Below are 22,637 nucleotides of genomic sequence, written 5' to 3' on the forward strand. Positions count from 1 at the left end.
ACCCAACGTTTCGACACTCCTGTCTAGTACCTTCATCAGGGGTGATGAAGGCACTAGACAGGAGTGTCGAAACGTTGGGTCTATGAGTTGTTACTTCTTCAGTTACATTCATTAAATCTGCAAACCAGAGTAGCATCAAACTATGTCTGATTGTCCACCTGGTTGCCGTGTGAACTTTAATATATTTTATTTGCGAGAAGGGTAATAATAATTTTAAAAAACAGCAAATCTAAGTGGAAAGAGTTTCTTCTTATTAACTGAGCTGGTTGTAAACCATATCTTAAGATACTACTCTATTTTTTACGTATGAATTGAAAATATAGTCCAACTTTAAGACGATTTTCATGCAGCTCATTCGGTAGAGCGTCACCGCCGCGGAAAACGTCACTTAGTTCCCTTAGTTGCCCTCCCTAATGTCACCCCTTCGTACAAGTTCACGCCCATTCTAAGATACGATGAGGTTTGAACTGAAAGTCACTTTTAATCCAGGGTAAATATAAATAGTTCAGTAGCAACACTGTCCCAGAGGTGTGGCACATCTTTTGGTGTTTTTGAAATCTTCCCTGCATACTCTGCACGTCGTCGCATTTTATTTAGCTACAGATGATAGATGTTTAAATTAATTACCAATCAATGTATTCTCTCCTTCAAATCAAGAACTTTTAAGACTTCATTACGAACACGACGAGCTTTAGCGCAAAATTGAACATTGCGGAAATGTATCCCAGCATTACGAAATTTGTAGGTAATAAAAGAATGCTAACCACGTTAAACAGAAAACATTCTATTTAATAACTAAGCCAACTGCAAACCTTTGCTTATTCTCGTCGTCCTATGTTGCAAGGTTTGATCCTCGCAGTATCTAGTGCATCTAATACATGAGATTAATATTTCACCGACTATATTGACAAGTTCCCCGCAGCTCAGTGGGTAGAGCATCTGACCGCACCATGTTGCGGTCTGTGGTCAGGGTTCAAACCCTAGCGCGGGGAATCTTGTCATTTTTGTTTCTTTTTTATTTTTCTCATCACATATATTTCCCTGCTGTCCTTGATGTCCTCATTATGATACATATATAATTTATCATCGAATAGATTACATGCTTTTGTTTAAGATGTGTTATTCAGGTGATGCATCAGAACAAGAATTACTCCTATAATAAGAGTTTTCATGGGGCGTTTGCTTTTACGACTAGCGGTTAAAATTTATATTAAGGCCAATTGACGGCTCTCGATTGATATCTTTCCTTTGTGGTCACCAGAAATATTTTTACGGTTAACTTCTTTTACGCCCAACGGTTAATTTTGTCAATTTCTACGCTTAACAGCGAAGTTTTTGGCTGTTTTACGGCCCTCGGTTAACCCTATCGAGACCCTCTTCTAAAAGAGAATAGGTAATTCTCAATAGAAACGGCAAATTTAAGTGAAGAGAGTTTCTTCTTACTAACCAGTTGCAAATCATCGCTTAGAACATTCTTGTTGTCCTATGTTGCTAGGTTTGATATTGCAGTGCGTAAGAACACTTAAAACATTAATTTAAAATTTAGCTTTAGATATTGACAAGTTCCCCGCAGCTCAGTGGGTAGAGCATCTGACCGCACCATGTTGCGGTCCGTGGTCAGGGTTCAAACCCTGGCGCGGGGAATCTTGTCATTTTTGTTTCTTTTTTGTTTTTCTCATCATTTTTTTATCCTTGCTGATAATAAATCTTTAATGTCTCTATATGCTTTTAAAATAAGTGAAAGATTTCCGTATAACCCCACACTATTATAAGACGATGCATCAGTTCCATCGTCTCTCTTTTTTTAAATAAAATGTACACATAATGCAGTATGGAGTTATACGGAAATCTTTGTCGAAATCAGTTCCAACAGTTTGAGTTTTACAACTGACGCTTGCTAACGAATTTATTCAATGCTTTTTTTATTTAAGAGTTCTTCCTTTTACAGTATAGCCTATACAGTCCAATAAACCACGCTGTCCGTCTAAGAAAGAAGACACGCCTTCCAAGTTCTGAAGATAAATGTGCACTCTAGAAAGACGACGACATTGGACTATTTCAGGAGTGTAACAGAAGGATTTTGGTGTTGCTAACGACACAAAGTGAGGGAAATATTGTTTTAAATTCCTTTAGACAGCTAAACTTGTCGTATCATATAAACGACAAAACGCGAATCGCGAAGCGGCCCATCAACTCGAAGTTTGATTGAATTAGGGTGTTGCCTTCGAGAAAAGCAGAACCCGTGATTGTCAAATATTTGAAGAGAAATTCATGGCTATCTCTCTGTGACTCAATAATGTGAAGATTTCAAAGAGGACTATTTCATAGTTTAATATGGCCACGGGATATGAGACGGCTATTCTACAAACTCTACCTCTGCTTCATTTCACAAGACATTTCGAAAAGTCTTCGTGTTTTCCCTTTCTTCTTTAATTGTGCTTCAGTGGGAACGAATTATATAGAAATCAAATTTTAATGTCCTAAGATTGTGCGTCTTCGTTCTGAGACAGTTTGCATTCCCTAATCACATTCACTATTTTTATTTTAAGGATAGAAAAAGTGGTCACAGGATGGAAGGACAAAGATTCTCGTCAAGAGGATACACTGGAATAAAGAATAGTTGGTGGACACTGAAAAGATAAGAGTTTCGCCGAAATTATTGCGAAACAGTAACAAAAATGGTGGCTCATTATATGTAGAATTAATGTACGAAGTCCTCATTCTTTCACCAAAAGTATTGGAATGGATAAAACTGGTTACCTGGTGAATGAAAAGTTTTCAATTCGCCACCATTTTTGGCCATGGAATAGTTCGTTATGATGTGGATTATTATATGCAAGCCTTGAATAATTGCATGATTTATTTGAACCACAAGCTAACTTGATGCAAGATAATTTGGTGCAATTTATCTCAGATGATCTCATTTTATCGAAATAACCAAAGTTATAACTGGAAATTGATTTAAACCTGACCACAGAAAGCTGAAACAAGACATCGTTGATTTCGAGGCTTTACTCGCCCTCTTGGTTTGCATAACAGTTTTATCACCATTATACCCGGTCAAACGTGCTCTCCATTATTCCCTGGGTCATTCCCTGGGTCCTCCTCCTCGGGAATTGCATGAACAGACGGAAGAACTTCGAGGTCACGTCTTTACGAAGAAGGCGCGCGTGCCGCGTGGGCAGAGATGTAATGTGATCCTAACTAGCCTGCTGTCAGTCATTTACACTTAGCTCTAGAGCATTCGCTTTTTGCGTCAGTGCAGTCAGAGTTACAGCTCAAGAAGAAATGCACATAGTTATGGCGATCTTCAGTACTGCGTTCGTTTTGCTGTATTTCTTTGGCTCATCTCTGGCGGTTGAAGGTAAGGGAATAAACTTTGTCTCACTCGAAAGCTTTGTTTAAGTCAAGGTTTGATAAGCGCTGATTCTAGTCTCGATCCCCATCAAATTGATCTCCTTGTGATAATTTTAAATCTTAAACGTGGAGAAAAGGTTAAATGAAGTTTGTGGTTCTGTCACTGTTGTACCCCAAATAAAGTTCAGTGAGGCACTTTTCACTGGAAAGCTTAACACTGTTTACCGATTTCGCAATTTGTTTTAGTTATTCGTTTACACCCGATTGACATTTTGTCTCATCTCACCTCAACTGATCTCTCACTACAGTCAATCTCACCTTTTTAAGCATGGTTTTCCGGAAAATGCCGAAGTATTTTGGCATAGAGCAAGAGTAGAATTGTCAAAAAGTGTGTAACTCGTCGGTTAAAATCTTAAGAGAAACTTTCACATCGGCATGTGTAAAAATATTTTGTCTCTACCAGAATATCTCTGTCTAGTTTAACTAGGAAGTGTTGACAGTTGGGTCACTCAAAGTTATTATTCAGCCATGATTCAGTTGGCGATTTCCCATGGTGTGGTTTCCTTTCCCTATATAAAGTAATTGTAAACCAAGCTTGACAGCATGATTTTTTAGTCAGAGCTGTTTGCCAAATACTTTGGTCCTGATACATGGCTACTTTAGACGTTTTTTTAGGAAAAGGACAGCTGTAGTAATTTAGAAGTCACGTCACATTATTAAATAATAGACCTTAAGAAAAATTAAGGAGGGGTAAAGGATTTTGAAAGATTAAAGTTTTATGGCATACCAAGTGGGAAAGTCGAAATAACTTTTTCTGCGTAGGACAGCTTTTACTTTCTGATGATGCAGGTTAATCTTTTTTTACTTCACGGCGTTTTCCTCTGTGCGCGCTTTTGCTCACCTTTTAATGGCCCATCTCTTGTAGAGAGGAATTCCGGAAGTGCCTCTCCACTTTACAGACGAGAATATATGAAAGTGTCAATTTTTTTCAACGAAAAAGATTACTGATTCTAGGCCATGATGTTAGAATTCATATATGGCTCAGAGATTTTTAATAACGAGTTTTGACTAAATCTCTGTGTCACATTCAATCATTCTTTACATCTAAATTATTACAGAAGCAAAATGTGGCGGTGTCCTTAACAATGAAACTGGACAAATAACTTCACCAAATTACCCAAACGACTATCCAGATGGTATCACTTGTAGATGGAAGATCTCTCCTTACAAGTCCCATGTGAATATCACTATTGAGGACTTCTTGGTAAGTAAATAATCAAAAGCTTTTCCCTATTTACTGCGCGAAATTGTGGAGCGAAGTCAAGTTGCAAGATTTTGTTTTCTTAGCAAAAGCCGTGCAAATATCGCTTGAGTCATACACCTTTCCGTGCATCAGTGTTGCCATTTTATATTTTAAGCGACTTAGACTGGAGGAAAATTTTCTGGCAAAGTTAATAATGTTGGTATAACCTTCACGCTAGTTTCCTTTGCATGTACTGACCCCAGGCTGTAAAAGCGCACATGTAGCTATCGCGACCTCCATCCCTCCCAAATTGTTCCACTTGCCAATTAGGTCATTGCATTCGATTTCTCTCAACGGTTTTTTGTTATTATTTTCCATTAAGCTTGAAGGATCTACAAACTGTGAAAAATTCGACTTCCTTGAAATCAAAGTGAAAAAAGGTCGGTATAGCAACGAAAGAATCGCTGTTTGCGGGTCACTGAATCCTCGTGTACTGAGCATCAAACTAGACGGTGAATCAGTGGAAATGACCTTCAAAACCGATATGAATGTGAACGCAAGAGGATTCAAAATCAGTTACCGAGGCTTTGGTAAGTTTCAGTGACCCTATTTTTCTTTAACTACTGACCCCTCACCCGTAAGGAATTTTTTAACAATATCCTATGGAAGATTTTACATTAACACTGCAAATTCATAGTAGCTGTTGATGTCCACGTTGGTTAAGATGGCGGAAAATGTGGAAAGAAACTGGTCGATAGGATTTGAAGATAGTGTGATCGAAAGAAGGGGTGGGGCTGTTACAGCGTGTCAGTAAGCTGGTACACCCAAGGAGTAAGTACACATATTAGGTGCAACGCAGTTAAGCCAAGATTGACATAAGTTTCCTTTCAGACATCGACCCTTGTGTGAACAACAATGGTGGATGCTCGCACACATGCAACCTGGTAAATGGGAAGCGTGAATGCTCGTGTCCCGATGGTTACAAACTGGGGTATGACTCGCAGACGTGCAAAGGTTTGTGGTAAATCAAGTTTTGTCTTTTAAAATATGTTTAAAAGTAGGGTTTTGCTGAAAAATGTGACTAAAGAATTAGCACTACGCAAGAACGCTCATTTAGTCCTCGTGAAGCTAGAACAATTACAACACAGAAGGTTGAACGCGTTTGTGAAGATACGACTGCGTTTCGTCTCCAGGTCTCAATGATCCACACTCATTTCCAACTTACAATATTTTCACAGGCGTCAATAGTTGTTACTTCGAGGGACGACAAAAGTGTCCTTACACAACTAAGTCAAGTTGCAAGGACCTTGCACACGGTGTTACCACTTGCGTCTGTTGGCATGGTTACAAGAAAGACTTAAGGCACAACAAATGCCGCGGTAGGTGTTTATTGATACTTGCTTGTAAGAGTGATTGAAGGTTGGGTTCTGTCATTTAAATCAATAAATATAACTTACACACCATTGGAAGGTCTTATTGCTGAAGGTATTTCATTTTCCCCGTGTATGACAGCTTCGACATTGTTAGTACCAAGTTCAATATTAAACGTTCTGGGAATTTTGAATGCTTAGTTTCCCTGAGGTGAGTAAAATTGACAAATCTTAGCTACAAAAATTTTGCTCCACCCATATTCTACAAGAGAAAATGAGAGACCTGTGAGTTAAATTAGGGCGTACAATAAAACTTATTAACTAATGCTGATATTTGTGAATCCACTCTCTGTTTTGACCGGCAAATTCTGATATTATTTTCCTTTTCCATCGAGATATTGACGAGTGCAAAGAGGTTCCGAACCGGTGTGGTGTTGGGGTTTGTCATAACAGAATAGGTTACTCTTACTGTACCTGTCCCAAAGGGTACCAATCAGGCTATAAAGACGGCAAACAGACATGCCGGGGTAAGGAAATTAATTCCATGGTTTTCAAGACGTTGGTTTTCCTATCGAACCTCACAAATCCGTTTATTTTCATGTTTAGAAATAATCATCTAACTGTTCGTCTGGAAGGTTCGACTCTTGAAGTACACTTTAAAAGACGTTGGTTGGACTCGGATAAATTGTGCTCACGAATAACCACTCCATATTTAAGCTTACAAAACTGAGTCTTTTTACCTTTCGTATTTAGCTTAAGAACTAAGAAATTAAAGTGTTCGGCAGCTACAATGTTCTGCGGGAAATCTACATCCACTTAAATTGCGGGGTCAACGTAATCCTTGCGGATAATGTTAATGTCAGATTGGATCCAGTTAACTTTGACCTTCAGTAGACATCTTTTCCCTTGACATGCCTTGCTTTTTTTCTCTTGAATCAGATACAGACGAATGTAATAGTTACAGGCAACCGGACTGTGGAGAGGCCCAATGTGTTAACACTCCCGGGAGCTATGTTTGCCAATGCAAACCTGGATATAAGTTCAACGAAGTTTCGAAAACCTGTGAAGGTTTGTAATTATGGCTAGCTCCCTGGGTTGGCAAAGTAAAGGAAATAATGTGCACTAAATGGTTACCTGTGCACCTTACCCGTTCGAGACAGCATGCTTTGGTCCTTCAAAAGCAAAATCTATCTAGAAATCTTCCTGCCACTCAGTGAGTATTTATGAGCTGCACCTCCTTAGTCACGATGGATGGATATGACTTTCCCTCTCGGTGATCATTACGATTATCAAAGTTATTTTAAAATTGGTTGGTTTTTTTTTTCTTTCGCTTTTTCGTGGATTTCACATTCGACTCGATCCACAAGATTAAAAAAAGCAAAAAAAAACTTGGCCAACATGAAGCCATTAAGGCCTCACGCATGATCAGTAACGCTTACATATCTAACTCACCAGATGACGATGAATGCACCGCGAACATCGGTGGATGCGATCAAGTTTGCTCGAACACAAATGGTTCCTTCAGTTGCAGCTGTCATCTGGGGTTTTTCCTGGATAGCAATGGCAAAACATGCAGGGGTAGGTTGCACTTTTTTCCATGTATATAATATTATCATCATCGTTATAAAACTACAATAGTAGTAAGAAGTTTCTAAGAGTTAAGAAGAACGCAACGTCAGCGGGAAAGCAAGGTTTAAGTCTCTACTTTTCCTGTGGAGTTTTCTAGCGATTGCGCTAGAAAACTTTTTTTCCTTGTGTAAAGTGAAAGCCTGGATTCAAGCTGGAAATTCTTAGGAATGAAAAGATTGTTGTTGTAGTGGAGGACTGCTTAATGAACACCACTGTTTACTTCGAAATCTGAAGTAAAACTTGGTGGTCTGAAACATGTTGACCATTATGCCAACTTACTGAGATTTTCCTAAGTTGTTTGACCAGATTTCACTTATTTTCAGATGTAAAAATTGAAGGTTTTGGACCCGTCAACACAGACAATGCCTGCCAAGGAGAATCGCTGAGAATGTCCTGCAAAGATCCTTTGAAATCGCTCATAATTTTCGAAGCAAAGTACGGTGATACTGGAGATCCAACAATTTGTCCTTACAAACAGTTCATCGCCCAAGTCGATAGCAAGAGCCCTGACACTTTGCCTTGTTCCGAAAACGTGACAAAGGAGATCGAGAGATTGTGTGGCTGGGAAAATACATGTGAAGTCAAAGCCGAATCTGCCCTTAGCCGTGTTTGCCGTGGACCCAACAACCATTTGTCTGTTGTTTATTCTTGCGGTGAGACCTTTATTTTTTGGGCAGCTTTGATTAAAACGAAGAATCGATGTTTAGCGCCACTTAACGGTTCACTTACATGTAGGGCTGGTTACGGTTGTGTTTTTGTGCTTATGTGTATAAGACCCCACAAAAAAAATGCATGAGTTCCAGACGTCTTCAGAACTTGCTTACTTCTATATAAGTAATTAACGCAAAAACGATCATACGCTCAACGAGATTTCTTGACGTCTTGACGTTTAGTTCTCTATTTAATCGTCGTTAACTCTGTACTGCACGGTAACCTATATGGCTGTACTGTCAAGGGAAGAGTACGTGTAGACCTAATACAAACATTAAGCCTAACGGCAGTTAGTTAGAAAAGACCGGGAGTAAGTCACAGTAAAGTACCCTTTGTTTACCCGAAATGCCCACTCGGTGTTGGGCGATTGTAAAAAAAAATTTTGTATCTCAGCTCAGTAGATTATTATATTTTCTTGAGTAAGGGGCTGCACGCGCTTCTCACGCGAGAGTTAAACGACTAAATCGAATTTATTTCATCGTTACGTGACTGTGTAAATCACTGTTGTTCTGTAGGTAAACCCCTGAAGTGTCCACCTCTGCCCAAACCAGACAAGTGTGTTGCTCCTGTAAAGAACGAGTGCAAGACGGACAAGGATTGCCCCCTGGCTAAAATGTGCTGCTTTGACGGATGCCAGAGTGTGTGCTCCAAACCTGTTTTGTACACGAGTAAGTGCTGTTGTAACCATGACTGTTGGAAGGTGTTTCCTTCTCATGAGCTATGAGTTAAACAATTATGAGCAGGTGATGGATATTGCCACATTTCTGGGTGCAAATAGTGTTCAAGATCATAAAATGCAATTTTCCTTTTTTTCCCATTGGCTTAGAGCAAACCATTTGCACATAACTACTGTACATACAAATAATGATCGTCTACTACACATTACAGTCAAACTTTTTTTGCTTTGAATAATATCCTGTTCATGAGAGTGCAATATGACAGACTTTAGAATTTGGTCCAAGGTGCAAGAATGCCATGCTTTATGCCTCATATAAACGTTTAAAGGATACTACTACAATAGTCTCTATTTCTCATGAAATTAATCTTTTTGGTTTTTCTTTACCTAGAGCCCACAGGTGGTTCCTAAGGCAACAGGTGTCCTGAGAAACAAACTGCTTGACAGGGACTGGACAATTGCACAAAAGTGAAAAAAGCTGACTACAGTAACAGCAGTAAATTGAAATTATTAAATGAAAGCTTTTTCTTTTGTCTATCGATAGAAATCATGTTTGTATTCCTGTGATAAACAATACATGACTAGTAAAACTTACTCTACACATTTCTAAATGTTGTCATTTGTGTTTGTAAGTCTAAGGTAATGATATTTTCATAATTGTGATTTTAAGTGTACTTTTTTTGAGAAAGATTAACTTCTATTCACCAAATAAGAGAAACACCAGCATAATTTTAAAAAACTCTTATTGACCTCATATTTACAAATAAATATATATTGCTGATAATTTGATTAGTACTCTCAACTGCTTGGTCCATAGGTGCAGATCAGAGCAAACAAATAACCAGTTTCAAAGATTGACTACCATTACCAGCGCAATGTTTTGACAGCATGTGCTCTGATTATCCCCAACCACCTCCATTTTGAGAGGACAATCTTCTAGTTTTTGGATTGTTATGTTGATTCATAGTGTTTTATCCATAACACAAATGCTCACCCCAGCTACAACGAGCATCATTCCAAGAAATGTTCCTGCAAATAAAACAGCATTCTTAAGAACTTGATCCAAAGCATGGCATGAAGAAATAAGATTTTGCACTCTTGCATTCATCAAAATATAAAAATATTTTAGGGCAACTGAATAGCATAGCAGCTACAGCTTGTCAAGATTTCTCTACCATCCAGCAACTTGGAGTATTGTTGCTACTCCTGACCAGGATGTCAGTCCACTGTAGGTACCCTGCTCTCCCATTTTGTCAGGATTCGCTTCTCCTGTCAATTTTCTTTTAACCTTTTTCTATTCCTATTCCTATCCAAGGCTTTAGACCAGAGCTCTCTCCACTTGGAGTCTGGCATCCCAACCACCAAACCACCTATTCTCCCATAAAAGCAACCATGGAGTTCCCATGTGTGGCCATAAACTATCACAAAAGCTGTTTATTATTATTATTTTTTTAACTGTGCATCTTTCATTGAGTTTTGTTGAGTTGTATTTTGTCTTACAAGGGACTTCTTTATTATCAATACCTGCATTAATGTTGTCTTCACCTAAAAGCTTCCCAGTCAATGTTGTGATGATCATAGTCAAAGAGTTAGTAATTGGCACAGCAACGGACAAATCTGGAAAATGAATGGCATCAATAACTGGTAATAACAAATACTAATGAATATAGTATGGTTCTTCAGAAGTATATAAGATTAAAAAAAACAACAGCAAACAAAACTTGTTGCTAATTACAAACCTGCAGATGCAAGTGTCAGGTAATAAACCACTGACCCACACTGGTTTAACAAAAAGGGAATCAAATACTGTAGAGGAAAAAATCCACCAGACTATTTATCAGTGAGCCTGACATAGCTATAACTTAGACAAGTGATTCATGACCATCATTTTGAATTTCAAAGGGGGAAAATGCCTAATGAGTAGAGAGAAGAGCCTGTGTCTTTAGGTAGTAGACACAGGCAGGCATTGATTACCTAGTGCCAGTGATTAAATTAAAAATTGGACTTGTAAATTAAAATAGATGTATATGTATTTTTTTGGAAGGATCGGGGGCTTAATATTTCTAGGGGATACACTGTACCTCTGTGTATGCGTGGAATCTATGTATTTACAAAGACATCCTCACCCAAGCCGAACAAAGATTGAAAAATCAACTGTTACCTTCTGTTTACCTTCTTTTATTTAAATATCACAATTCAATTATTAAAAATATCTCACCCTCCAGTTGGATACAAGAAAAAGCACTTCTGCAAAAAACTGACCAATGCGACTTGGTCTGTGAATATCCTCTATTCCTTGACTTCCTTGTCTTATAAGAGGATTTGTGGAGCCCCATAATAGAGACACAATGCACAACCAGAATGCATTAGCTACAAGATCAGGCAGAGTAATAAAAACATTATTACATAACAGGCATGACAAGACAGTAAGGTTCATGTGGTTCCTGGGCCATGTTTGATCCTTAAATTTCCTAACTCTTTTTACTGTTAATCCTTTCACTCCTGTGTATGATCAATATGAAATTTCTCCACAAAATATCAGCACATTGTCAAGAAAACATTTGATAAGGTTAGCAAAGCATCAAATTAGGGTCATGGTTTGATTGATCACTACATTCACAGAACTCAAATCACAAGACCTGCATGTCAAACTGTGTTGAAATCTTTGGGATGAAAGGGTGATGACATCTTGCAGCGCATACGCAATAATTGATATACGGTAGTTCAGAAAAAGAGGTTGCTTCATTTCTTGAGCTTGTTTTGGCACAGTGCAGTTGGTAATATGAGCGTCTTGGTCGTTAGACTATAATTGTTGTCAAGTTCGCGCACCCTCTACATAGTTTTAGAATGTTTCCTTTTCTAAGTAGAATAAACTGCAATACACTGAAATAAGCCAAAATTGTACTTACTAACAGTATCATCCATTGCTTATATATAAGAGGCTATAAATCGCTCTGTTAATGAAAATAAAGTAAAATATTCTAAAGAGCTAGTAACAACACAGATACATCCGCCATGTTTAAATCAGATGAGGCACTGGAGACGAGTACAACCTATTCCCTCACGGCAGTGCAGGAAAGGCAGTTCTCTCTATATATGTTCAGGTAAGACATTTCGGTTTAGTTACCAAAATGAACTTCACTAAAAATTTCAAGTTTTCACCCAGCATAAGTGTTCACATGAACAAATTGCTGTATCTTGGTCCATGTGCCCTCCCTCTCAAGTGAGCACATCATACTCAAAGGTAAGGTTTAGGAAGGCAAGGTCTTGGAAATTCTGCCAGCGCAGTTGATCGGGCAATATTGAGAACACGTCCTGATTCAGTTAAATTCCAATCATTTTCGAATACTTGCAAGGAGTTGACGGGCAGGGAAATCCGGCACAATGCTGGTGGTATCCCGGCGCGATATCGGGTGGGTTTCCGGAATGGTTCCGGGGGGAACCTCAGCGCAATCCCGTTGTGGTTCCCGGCGAAATTCTGGGTCTAACCTTTTCAGTAAAGACGAGAATTAAATTCGTTTTCCTTTCTTTACAAGAAAAATTCAAGAAACATTTGCTCGACTAGTGTATTGACAAGGTAATAGCAGTACGCTTCCATGTTTTCATTTGTTTTATTTCAGGATGTTGTTGGTGAATGCGGAGAAAGCTATCACGTCGTATCGTGGAAATCTGGGACGAGACCCTTTCTTACCTCCTCCCCCGGCCAGTAAGTTCACTCGCCTTTTGAAATAAAGATAGCTTTTTACCGACCCTAATGTGCTATTAATACTACTATAAATATTCAGTTAAATCTATTTCACATAGATTCATATACCTAAAGCGTTGGGATGATATCAATCCGATTCACCCTAAATCCATTGATGCTACAAGGAGAGACTAATTGTAACTTAGTTGTCCGTTATCCAGCGAAAAGTGAAATTACAAAGGGATACACATGCCATGCCGAAAACTGATTGGAAGAAATATAACGCAGCCGTCCATAGTCTTCGATCTTATTTTTTCGAATCGCGATTGACACACTAATGGGGACAGGCGATCCTACTTGGAAAGAAACCTGAGTAGCTAAAACCCAATCTACGACTGAAATACATTGAACGTGTAATTTTACTAGGTTTACTTGAGAAGAGTAAAGAAACCCACTAACGGGATTACTATCTGTGACAGGCAAGTTGTCGTTCCTTTTACGTATACCATTTCAAATAAATTAATCAATATCCAAACTATTACTTGAATGGCTATTGCACTTTCTTGAAATATACTCAAGATATGCCGTTTTTAACGTCTTTCTAAGTTAATGTAAGTATTACAAACCAATGCTCTAAGCAATCAGTAGATACAACATATATAACGTACTAAGGCGGGCTTAGAATCTAGGCAGCTATTCCCCCCCCCCCCCCCCGCCCATTAAAAACCCATACGTATCTATCTCTATTGCATACAGCCCAACATAATTTAAGCTCTTTTTCCCAAAATATGATTAATTGGTTGCCATTGCCTGCAGGGCTATCTCCATTTGAATTTTATTTGAAAGAGCTAAGCAAATTTACACAAAATTTATAACCTAATGCAAACGTTGGTGACACTGTAAATCAGATTGCATGGTGTTACAGATTTTAAACAGATTTCATCTTGCAGGGAACCATTCATAAAATTACCAACAAAAAGCGCTAGTTTTACTAAAATAAAAAAATATCCTTTGTTCATAACGACTTCTGTTAGGAGCCTCGCTCACCGTGGAGAACGATGAATGAACTTGTACAATCTGTATTAAATATCTCAGTAACGCATAATGAATTAAATACTGGGAAAAAGTCTTTTTTCTTCAAAGATACTCTATCATAACTCTTCAAAAAATTGAATCCTTGCTGTAGAAGTTCCTGTTTGAATCTGGCACACGCACAAGGAAAAAAAAACGGAGATAGTCAATGATGTTAAAGTAAAACAACCACACAACAGCGACATGATAACTGCTTTAGGAGCGCAATTAATCCTTTAATTCCCATGAGTGACCAAGATAGAATTTCTCCTTACAATATAAATACAATATCAACCAGATAAGTGATAAGAACAAAGAAAATATCAATTTGGGGATAGTTAGTTAATTAAATACAAAATTCTCTGAACCAACATAAGAATTTTATGGTTGACAGTAAGGAGAATTACAAATTTGATCTGGGAGTTAAAGGGTTAACGCATTGAAGTTAATGAGGGGGCTTCTCTTCGACAGATTTCTTCTCCTGAACCGCTTTGAATAACGAACAATTGAAATCATTTCATTGTCAGCAATCAACGTTGTTCGAGTTTTATAAGGAAGGTGACAAGTTTTTAAAGTATACAATACCGACAGAAATCTATCTATATTATAAACCCATAAGAACACCAGAAGTTTAATTCCATTATTGAGGCAAACGTCGAGCCATATGAAGGTGGTAGAATTAACAGGGTTACAACAATAAAGATACGACTTCACCTTTAATTCGCACAGGCACAAAACTTCGTCACTATGGGGCAGTGATCAACTGAATGTCGAGAGTTATCTGGCATTGCATTGATTCTGCTTTACCAGGCTACGTGATTGGTCGAGAAAACCCACACCACGTTCGCAACCAATCAGACGCAAAACGCAAATTAGTTATGAACAAGTCGCTTGTGCTTTCCAGTGTTTAAGGTAGTTTGCTTGAACTTATTTTGAGTTCTCACTGGCTCCTTGGGATACTTTTCTATTTTCTGATTGGCTATAGCGGTTAACATGCGTTTTCGCTTTTATGTCTTACAATCGAAAAGCGCTCAAACGTTGGCATTACCTTTTGTAAGGTAGAATATTTATCTTCCCCGCGTCTCATGTTTTCATCATGAATATAATCCCAGCGTGTTTGTCTGTCATCGATCTTAAGTCCCTGGAAAAGATTTGTTACAAGTTACAAATACAATCACGGGCGGGCTACTTGGCAACATCTCAGAAAAGTAGCTGTGACTGAGTTAAGCAGAGCAGTGCTGCTAACACGAAGTGGAGTGCGCGTCTCCGCCGTCAGGCTAAAGTGTCCTGCCACGCAGGATAACCTCGCAATAATTGTTCTAACGTCTGCGGACAAACTATACAGGCGCAATTAAACTCATAAGTACCAGCCAAAGTCAGTCACTGCTACCGAAAACAATCCTTCTCGTGGTTACTTTAACCCGGACGACGATTAGACTACACGATCAAACTTTCTAGGAAGTGTGGCATTCAGCTTAAATTAATGAGTTGATGGAATGTAAGTAAAACCTTCTGTACCTCCATTTGTGATTTGAGATCTCTTAACTGCTGCTGTATATTTCTGTTTCTGGGAAAGAAAAATAAAAAGGAATTTCACCATACTAAATATTATAGTTGTTTACTAACACTCAAACAATTGAGTGAGTAATTCTCTCAAGAAATATCTTCTCAAAATACTTTTGGTTCCTAATCAATGATCATAAGTGACTGCGGCGACGACTTGTTTCTGAAGAATGCCATTCTTAAGAAGTTAGTATGAGAGGATAAGAACACGTTAATAAGAGTTTGGAAAGTTCCTTCAAACCAATCGTACATATATCTATAAAATTATGTACTCTTTCTTCATAGAAGTCGTGATACTAATTCTTCAAAGCAGCACACTAAAAGCATCTGCGATCCACCTTAAAAATGAATGTACACTGGTACTGAGCTTATGAAAAAATAACGCTCATTTCAAGAGATAACAAAATTAACGATTACCTCTCTCTCTCGTAATCTCGTGAAAGCTGAGAAACCTCGCCATCTGTTAACTGCTCAACACTGCGGTCAATGTCGGCTATTATTTCCCTTGGATCCCCGTACCTCTGAAAAATACGGCACTAATGTTACACAACTGAAAACAAGATTTGCGCAAATAAAGGAAAATATGCTGTTAGCACTGGCAGCAAATCAAAGCAGAATTTAAGATGTCTTAGGAACTTAAACCCATTCCTAACGAAGCTGAACCCGGTTTCCATATCACGAGGCGACTAGGGTATCAACACTCACTCTGAATGGGATGCTGGTCAATATCACAGCAATTCTTCAGGTTTCCATGATAATGTTTGATGGTAACTATTTGTCTCTCCTGGGTGGATGGGTGGAGAGAGACACGGTGAAAGAATATAACACGCAGACCCAGCTGAGACTTGGACCCACCCCTCTTGATCGAAGTTTTAACAAGCTAATACTTGGACCACCGCGCCCTGACTCTGAAAAGGCCTTAGGGAGGGTAAAACCGGATTATGAATGCATCCAAACACAACAAGCTTTCTTCCACTTACAGAGAAAAAATCAGGAGACGAAGTCATTTCCATCAGCTTTTGTTTAGCTAGCCTCTCAGCTTGTCTGGACTTCATTAAATCTTCTCTCAGCATCAAAGCTTCCCTCGCTCTACGGGAAAGCAAAACGACCATAAGACTTGCAAGGAAACAATACCACGGCTTTTGACATCTTTAGTGACCTTTAAAGTACTTAAATCTCATTCAATGACCCTCGACACTGACTTGATAATTGCTCCATCAGGAAAAGATAGTTAATCACGTGAGCCTGACCTGGCTTCGGCCTCTTGCATGACTCGTCTCAGTCTTTCTTCAGCGACTTCACGAGCTCTTCTTTCAATCGCGATTCGCTCGTCTCCTGACTGTAGATAAAAACATCTCTGTGTTAAGGTTAGTTCTGATGTGTCAGAAATATTGAGTGACAATCGGGGATTGCTCGATCGTCTGGGATGGCCGCAAAAAAAAGACAGGAAACTACATAGCATTTGTATTTTCCCGCTAACTGAAGGAAAGGCCTTCCCTGTACCTTACTAACGCATAATCTGAGTCTTTTTATTTCTTCTTCAGCGTCAGAAGCTTTCTTCCCGAGCAGCGCCGCTTCTTCCTCCGCGACTCTGGCTTTCTCTGCTAACAATTCCCCCATTTCCTCAGACTTAATCTGAAACAGATAAAGAAAATCTGGTAAATTTGCGGCCATTTCTCTTGCTCTATCAAGACAGACGCTTCCGACATTTGCTGGTCTTAGAAGTATGTTGGACACAAGAGACAAAACTAGATCCAAACGCGACCAGGATGGATGAGTTTTCCCGAAGAGTCATTTTTGTGACTCCCGTTCCCTATTTCAGAGAAGGGTCCACATCGGTCGCATGATTCAAGTTCGTTTCAACAGTTCAGTTTCGGAGGTGAGTCGACAACAGCTTTGAGATTTTCAACTTTGTAGGTTAAAAATATTTACCAAAGCTTCTTTAGATCGATTTGCTTCGTCTTGAAATTCAGTCAATCTTTTCTCCAATTCTTCCTTTTGTTGCGCCATTTCTTCACGTGCTTGCTGCTCTTTCATGAGCTTGTCTCTCTCTATCTATCAATACAAACACAAATTCAGAGAAAAAGGGAAAGTTTATTTACTTTTCCGCGACCATTCAACTAGCAGGTTGAATCGCTGAAAAAAGAGGCAAGCCGGCATGCTAGCCAAACACCATACAAATAAAAAATGCGCCTGGTTGTCTGGGAATGAATCTGTTCCTCTTCTTAGTTTTTCACTAGGATAGGGAAGGCCCAAAAAGGGTGGGGGGGGAGGCGAGTGCCTCCCTCGGTAAGAAAATTGAGGTTGACAACGACTCGCTGAAATACAAGCATGTCTCACTAAGACAGTTTTCATACCAACCTGTCTTCTCATTTTCTCTTCTTTGGCCAGTGACCTCATCTGTTGTATCTCCATCGTATCAGGCTTTCTCCTTCGCGTGAAAAGTTCATGGTTACCCACACACAAGTCAAGAATCTGCATTCAGGGGAATTGCAATCAGTTTGTTTACAGTTTTGTTAAAAAGTACTAAGTACAGTTTGAATGTAATTCATGCTTGAACGTACCACTCTGTTAACTCTTAGTTTTGCTGCGTGAAAAATGAAATCTGGTGAAGACTTATCAGCTGGTTTGATCTGAAACTGGAAAAAAAATTAGCTCTATTTAAATTCTTTTGTGCAGAATAGCAAAGTTTTTTCAGGGTATTTTAGATAAATTTCTAATCCTAACGAATGTCTACTAATAAAATTACTATCCCTGTAATAAAGGTAACATAGCAGAGGTGTTGAAATAAACTCACAAGGTTCTAGATGTGTTTATTGGGACCCAAGATATAGGTTATTTAAATCCAAGATTCAGTATTTGGTGGAAGCTATGGTTATTGCTCAAGTTCAATATAATAATTACAAATAAGAGGGATTTACCCTTTTGTCATGAAAGGAGATATTCTTTGTCTCATTCCATGGGAAGGAAATTTTAGGGTTGAGCTTATTTTCTTTTTCGTAAATGTTGAGGCAGTGTGCATCAATACCAAGCCACAGTTCAGTTCCTTTTCTGTTCTGCAATGAGAGAGAGGAAAAAAAAGCTGCGTCAAATTTCAAATCAAACTTTAAATCTCTGAAAAAGTTATGGTCTGAACACAAGTTGACTTGCTAATCCTGCAGATGCTCATCCTGGCAAAATCAAAGCCAATAAAAGTACAGGTACTCCCCATGGAGTGAGGACCATGAATGCAATTATGGTTCAAAGAAGTTCCCCCCCCCCCCTCAACATCTAATTAAATATTCCTGGCAGCTGGTTGGTGCCCAGTCTTATTCCTGGGTGTAGAGAGTCCTACCCAAGAACACAGCAAACTGACAAAAAAAGATCTTGAAATGAATTCAGTTTCCAACACAATAACCCATCATTTATACCATAATATTCTTCACCTATGAATTGTGACTAAGCTATCAATTCAGAATTGCAGCAGAAGCCAGAAGAAGCCATGATATGAACAAGAGACATACAATACAATGAGGCCACAAGAGATTCCTCTCCAATCTCTTACCATTTGCTTAAGTCACTCACTACTCAAATAATCATAAAAATGTTGCATCAAGTTACAGTTAATACTCCTGTCCTTCAATACCATAGCCTAATAACATTGATATCTAACTAAATAGTTTATTTACAAGCTTACCTTGATTTCAAAATAGCTTACACCATACATCTCAAGATCTTGTGCAATCTTTAGGTATTCCATCTCAGCTTCGTCTCTAATCACATAAATTAAATATGAGAAAGGTAACTTCATCCACCCAGCATTTGATATACTTCCAGTCTTTCCGATTGTGACTTTCGCCCCCCCCCCCCCCTCCCGTTCACAAATATACCTGAGTCCCTTTTTAAAATATTTTTCTCTCCACACCCTAAGTATGCATTGCTCTTCAATGAGCTCCCAATCCCAGGTTTTGCTGGCAACCTTTAACAATTTATATGTCTTTCAGAGCAATAATTTTTCTTTTCTGCCCTTGGATTGACTAGGCAAGCATGAGTGAGTGAACAAGCAAAATCAGTTTAAGACAACTTGCCGAAGCCAATTTCTGATTAAAGTCTGAGATCAGATTGAACATACCTTCTCATTCCTTTGTGTTCAGCATACCATGAGGTGATTCTCTCTTCCCACATGTCTGAGGTCATCTGATATTGGTCAATAACCTGAGAGTAAAAGAGGAAAATGATTAAGGTGTAACCTAGAACATGAAGTATCTTTTACAAGCAACTTTCAATTATTGCAGGTTGTTAGGCAGGTACTGTTTAATCCTATCTATACACACACAGTTTACAAGACTCAAAAAAATAGTTCTCAAAACCCAAAATTCCCACAAAAGCCCAATGTTTAAGAAAAACTAATCACTTACAAGAAAGTTGCTTAATTTGAAAGTCAAAGAAATTACAGGAGTAGTCATATGTGAACTGGGTGCACTAGTACAGTAGTTATATTTGATGAATATAATTATTTTTAGGACTGGAATTCCAGATTATACATCCATTGTCCTGACCATGAGGCAAAACCTCCCCATTCCTGTCAAAAAGAGACATATTTGTACCAACCCTCTGTGGTAGCAGCAAATCTTTTGCCAGAAATCCTGGTGTGTGGAATTCTTTGTCATAATCCCCATACTGGAAGAAAAAGTTGTATTAATTACCATGTCAACATTCTAAACAATAAGCTACTCTTACACATGACAAATTCACAGTCACAGCCAGTGTCTTTAAAATTATGGTAAGTAAAAAGATTTTTTCATTTTCTGAAAAAGTTTTTTATTTACCCATTCCATATCCTTCAATAATATATTTTCAAACTACATTATAAACAGTGGTTGGGAAAATTGAAATGCCACAATCCCACTGTAATATTTCTATAAGTGGGTGAAGGTAAATCAATACCTTAGCCTGCACAGCATATGAAGCCAGCAGAACAGAAGCCTCTGGGGGACAGAAAATATCCATATTTAGAATGGCCTCTTTCACTTGTAAGAAAAACAAGTGCTGAGTGATTTCTTGCATCAGCTCTTCTGCCACATCCTCAGGGAAGAACTTAATGCGAAAATTAAGGCTGACTGGTTCATCCTTCACCACTGGAATGTCTTGATCTAAAACCTTTTGAGATGAATAAACAATTTAAGAGTATTTTAAAAGTGAAATTACACCAGTTAAGTCACATCAGTTTTAAAAAAGGTCTCCCTATTATCAAAGACTATTTATCGTTTTAAGAATTTGTCATTACAAATTATAGTCACAAGGGCTGGCTTCAAAGAGATAGTGACATCACTTGCTTATGAGTTCAGTTTTGCCATATGCAAAGCATAGCTGACTTAGAATGTAGGACAAGATTTTGTGTCATGGCAAAAAGTCTAGACAATAAATCATAGTTAAAACAACTCAGATGTCTTTTTGAAATGAAGTCATAACAATTTGCATGCTGCATTTAATTGAAAAACAAAATTAGAACTGTGAGAATAAGGGCAGGAGTTTTCAACGCAGATTGAAGTGCTTTAATTAATAATCTAAGTTAAGCCGAATACTACATTGACATACAAATAGTTTTATTAGACTTTTGACTGGCATGTTTATGACAGACTACTACTTTCAAATATTCAAGTCAGAAGAGGAAGTAATTTCCTTCTAAAAGTAAAACCATATGTATGAAAATTAATTAAATTCTACTTTAAATGCATCCAAACACTTCTAAGGCTTCATCACATAATTCTCATTTTCTTAAAATAATTTCATTTAGTCAGTTGAATTATGCTTAAAACAAATAGATTTTAGAACGGCGGTTGGCAGAAGTTGGGCTTTGTTCCATTCAGGGGGCAGGAGTGGAAAGTGCTCGTTCGAACAAGATAAACACAATAGAAAAATAAACATAAGTGACGGCCACCTGCAGTGTACATGGAATCACTTAGTCCCAGTTTAAGCCCAAGCTCTGTCTCTTGAGATCGTTCTGAAAATCTAAACTCAATTCAAAACGGCTTTAAATATGGCTCTTTGATATATCATTAACTCAGCATGAAATCGGTCGAGCGACTAGCCACAAATTTGAAAGCAGTCACTTCATTATCAAACTACATGTTATCGAGCGCTGCGAGCATCACAATGATTTTCATTACTAAATGAACTGCATCGAAAGAAGGGAGTAAGAAAGTGTGAATATCAAGTTACACAATTAAAAAGCAACTAATGGTTTTAAAGACTCAGGGTGTGACTCAACCCGTCACATCTGTACTAATTGAACGTGAACGTGGGAAGTTTCTATGAGTTGATGAGCAGTCGATAGAAGATAAATATTAACCGTAAGTTACTCGCTATCTTTATGTGTACACCAGGGCGAAGGTTGATGAACTGCGACTGAGAATTAAGTGAAACCTATTCAGTTTCGATCAACCAAATCGCCTTTAGGCCAACAATTGTTTACTTTATCCACACTTACCTTCTTGTTGAATTTTAACCATGTAACGATGTCTTTCTTGTCTACAAACTGCAAACCGAAATACCAAGTTTCTCGCACGCCTAATGTTCGCACAACCAGATCAAACAGATCCTTTCCAGTGCAGTTCCTCTAAAGGAAATACAGACGAAAAAATACATACGTTTACAAAGGAACAGTTTTAACAGAGAATGAAGCAAATTTAGATTTAATAGATCTCATGTAAACTTCAAAATGTTGTCAACATATCAACCTCGACAGAAAACTCTAACTCTGCATCGAGAGTTGTCACGCGAACATCGTACGTCTTCGGCATATTTTCGCACCATTTGGGGCGGCCTCACAAAGAGTTAACTGCACTTCAGTTTTCCTGAAAATCCACTACATCTCATGGAGATTTTTTTCGACACATATTCGTGCTATGTTCAGAATATCTAGCGTGCCTATCGTGCTTATCGCCTATCATAAACATTACTTCTCAGCAGCCGCTGACCAAAGCCCTCTATGTCATGTAGATGACATAAAATGTCTAATACAATGATTTGGGTCAGATATAAGATACACAAACACACACAGACATAACATACACACACACAAAGACATAACATACACACACACAAAGACATGCACATTCAAGGTCATACAAACAAGATCAAAAACGCTGTGAAAATCAGAGTAAAGAACGACAGAAGGCTACAGAAATTATTAGTATTTTTCAATAAGGATTAGCTTAAGGTTTTTCTTAAAACTTTTCAAAGGAATAAGCTTTATGTGATCACTTATATCATTCCAGACTTTAGAACCCTGAAATCTTATATTGAAAATTCCATAATTTGTTCTGACTTTTGGAATAGCATTGGACATTT

At 38.2% G+C, this 22,637-nt stretch overlaps 3 protein-coding genes across 3 annotated transcripts; 1 reads left to right on the forward strand and 2 right to left on the reverse strand.

The window, feature by feature from the left end:
• Positions 1–3,211: 3,211 nt before the first annotated feature.
• On the forward strand, positions 3,212–9,597 carry LOC131790598 (fibrillin-1). Its single transcript, XM_059107826.2, has 11 exons — positions 3,212–3,364; positions 4,476–4,621; positions 4,983–5,190; positions 5,492–5,614; positions 5,839–5,979; positions 6,366–6,497; positions 6,910–7,038; positions 7,426–7,548; positions 7,923–8,252; positions 8,826–8,978; positions 9,378–9,597. The coding sequence occupies exons 1-11, from the start codon at positions 3,289–3,291 to the stop codon at positions 9,395–9,397; spliced, it is 1,581 nt and encodes a 526-aa protein (XP_058963809.2). The 5' UTR covers positions 3,212–3,288; the 3' UTR covers positions 9,398–9,597.
• A 144-nt stretch (positions 9,598–9,741) lies between these two features.
• LOC131790599 (transmembrane protein 234 homolog) lies at positions 9,742–12,028 on the reverse strand. Its single transcript, XM_059107827.2, has 5 exons — positions 11,896–12,028; positions 11,205–11,356; positions 10,726–10,792; positions 10,511–10,603; positions 9,742–10,015 (listed from the first exon to the last, which is right to left on the reverse strand). Exons 1-5 carry the CDS (start codon positions 11,909–11,911, stop codon positions 9,948–9,950), a joined length of 396 nt encoding a protein of 131 aa, XP_058963810.1. The 5' UTR covers positions 11,912–12,028; the 3' UTR covers positions 9,742–9,947.
• A 555-nt stretch (positions 12,029–12,583) lies between these two features.
• On the reverse strand, positions 12,584–22,247 carry LOC131790544 (merlin-like). The gene is made up of 17 exons (XM_059107756.2): positions 22,025–22,247; positions 21,775–21,903; positions 20,232–20,444; positions 19,896–19,964; positions 19,417–19,499; positions 18,982–19,057; positions 18,227–18,361; positions 17,870–17,944; positions 17,667–17,780; positions 17,238–17,360; positions 16,809–16,940; positions 16,556–16,644; positions 16,286–16,394; positions 15,723–15,826; positions 15,261–15,309; positions 14,791–14,883; positions 12,584–13,873 (listed from the first exon to the last, which is right to left on the reverse strand). Exons 1-17 carry the CDS (start codon positions 22,085–22,087, stop codon positions 13,823–13,825), a joined length of 1,707 nt encoding a protein of 568 aa, XP_058963739.1. The 5' UTR covers positions 22,088–22,247; the 3' UTR covers positions 12,584–13,822.
• Between the last annotated feature and the right edge of the window lie 390 nt (positions 22,248–22,637).

The sequence above is a fragment of the Pocillopora verrucosa genome, chromosome 2 (assembly GCF_036669915.1).
Source record: "Pocillopora verrucosa isolate sample1 chromosome 2, ASM3666991v2, whole genome shotgun sequence".
In the NCBI taxonomy this organism is placed as follows: Eukaryota; Metazoa; Cnidaria; class Anthozoa; order Scleractinia; family Pocilloporidae; genus Pocillopora; species Pocillopora verrucosa.

What these genes read in the sequence shown, in the direction of transcription:
- LOC131790598 (XM_059107826.2), top strand. Translation starts at nt 3,289, where the DNA reads ATGCACATAGTTATGGCGATCTTCAGTACTGCGTTCGTTTTGCTGTAT. An exon ending in CTCATCTCTGGCGGTTGAAG is followed by an intron (nt 3,365 to 4,475) that starts GTAAGGGAATAA and finishes AAATTATTACAG; the next exon opens with AAGCAAAATGTGGCGGTGTC. An exon ending in TGACTCGCAGACGTGCAAAG is followed by an intron (nt 5,615 to 5,838) that starts GTTTGTGGTAAA and finishes ATATTTTCACAG; the next exon opens with GCGTCAATAGTTGTTACTTC.
- LOC131790599 (XM_059107827.2), bottom strand. An exon ending in CCTGACACTTGCATCTGCAG is followed by an intron (nt 10,604 to 10,725) that starts GTTTGTAATTAG and finishes TTCATTTTCCAG; the next exon opens with ATTTGTCCGTTGCTGTGCCA. An exon ending in TGAAGACAACATTAATGCAG is followed by an intron (nt 10,016 to 10,510) that starts GTATTGATAATA and finishes TTTTATTTGCAG; the next exon opens with GAACATTTCTTGGAATGATG.
- LOC131790544 (XM_059107756.2), bottom strand. Translation starts at nt 22,087, where the DNA reads ATGCCGAAGACGTACGATGTTCGCGTGACAACTCTCGATGCAGAGTTA. An exon ending in CATATGCTGTGCAGGCTAAG is followed by an intron (nt 19,965 to 20,231) that starts GTATTGATTTAC and finishes TTTTTCTTCCAG; the next exon opens with TATGGGGATTATGACAAAGA. An exon ending in AACTAAGAGTTAACAGAGTG is followed by an intron (nt 17,781 to 17,869) that starts GTACGTTCAAGC and finishes CCCTGAATGCAG; the next exon opens with ATTCTTGACTTGTGTGTGGG.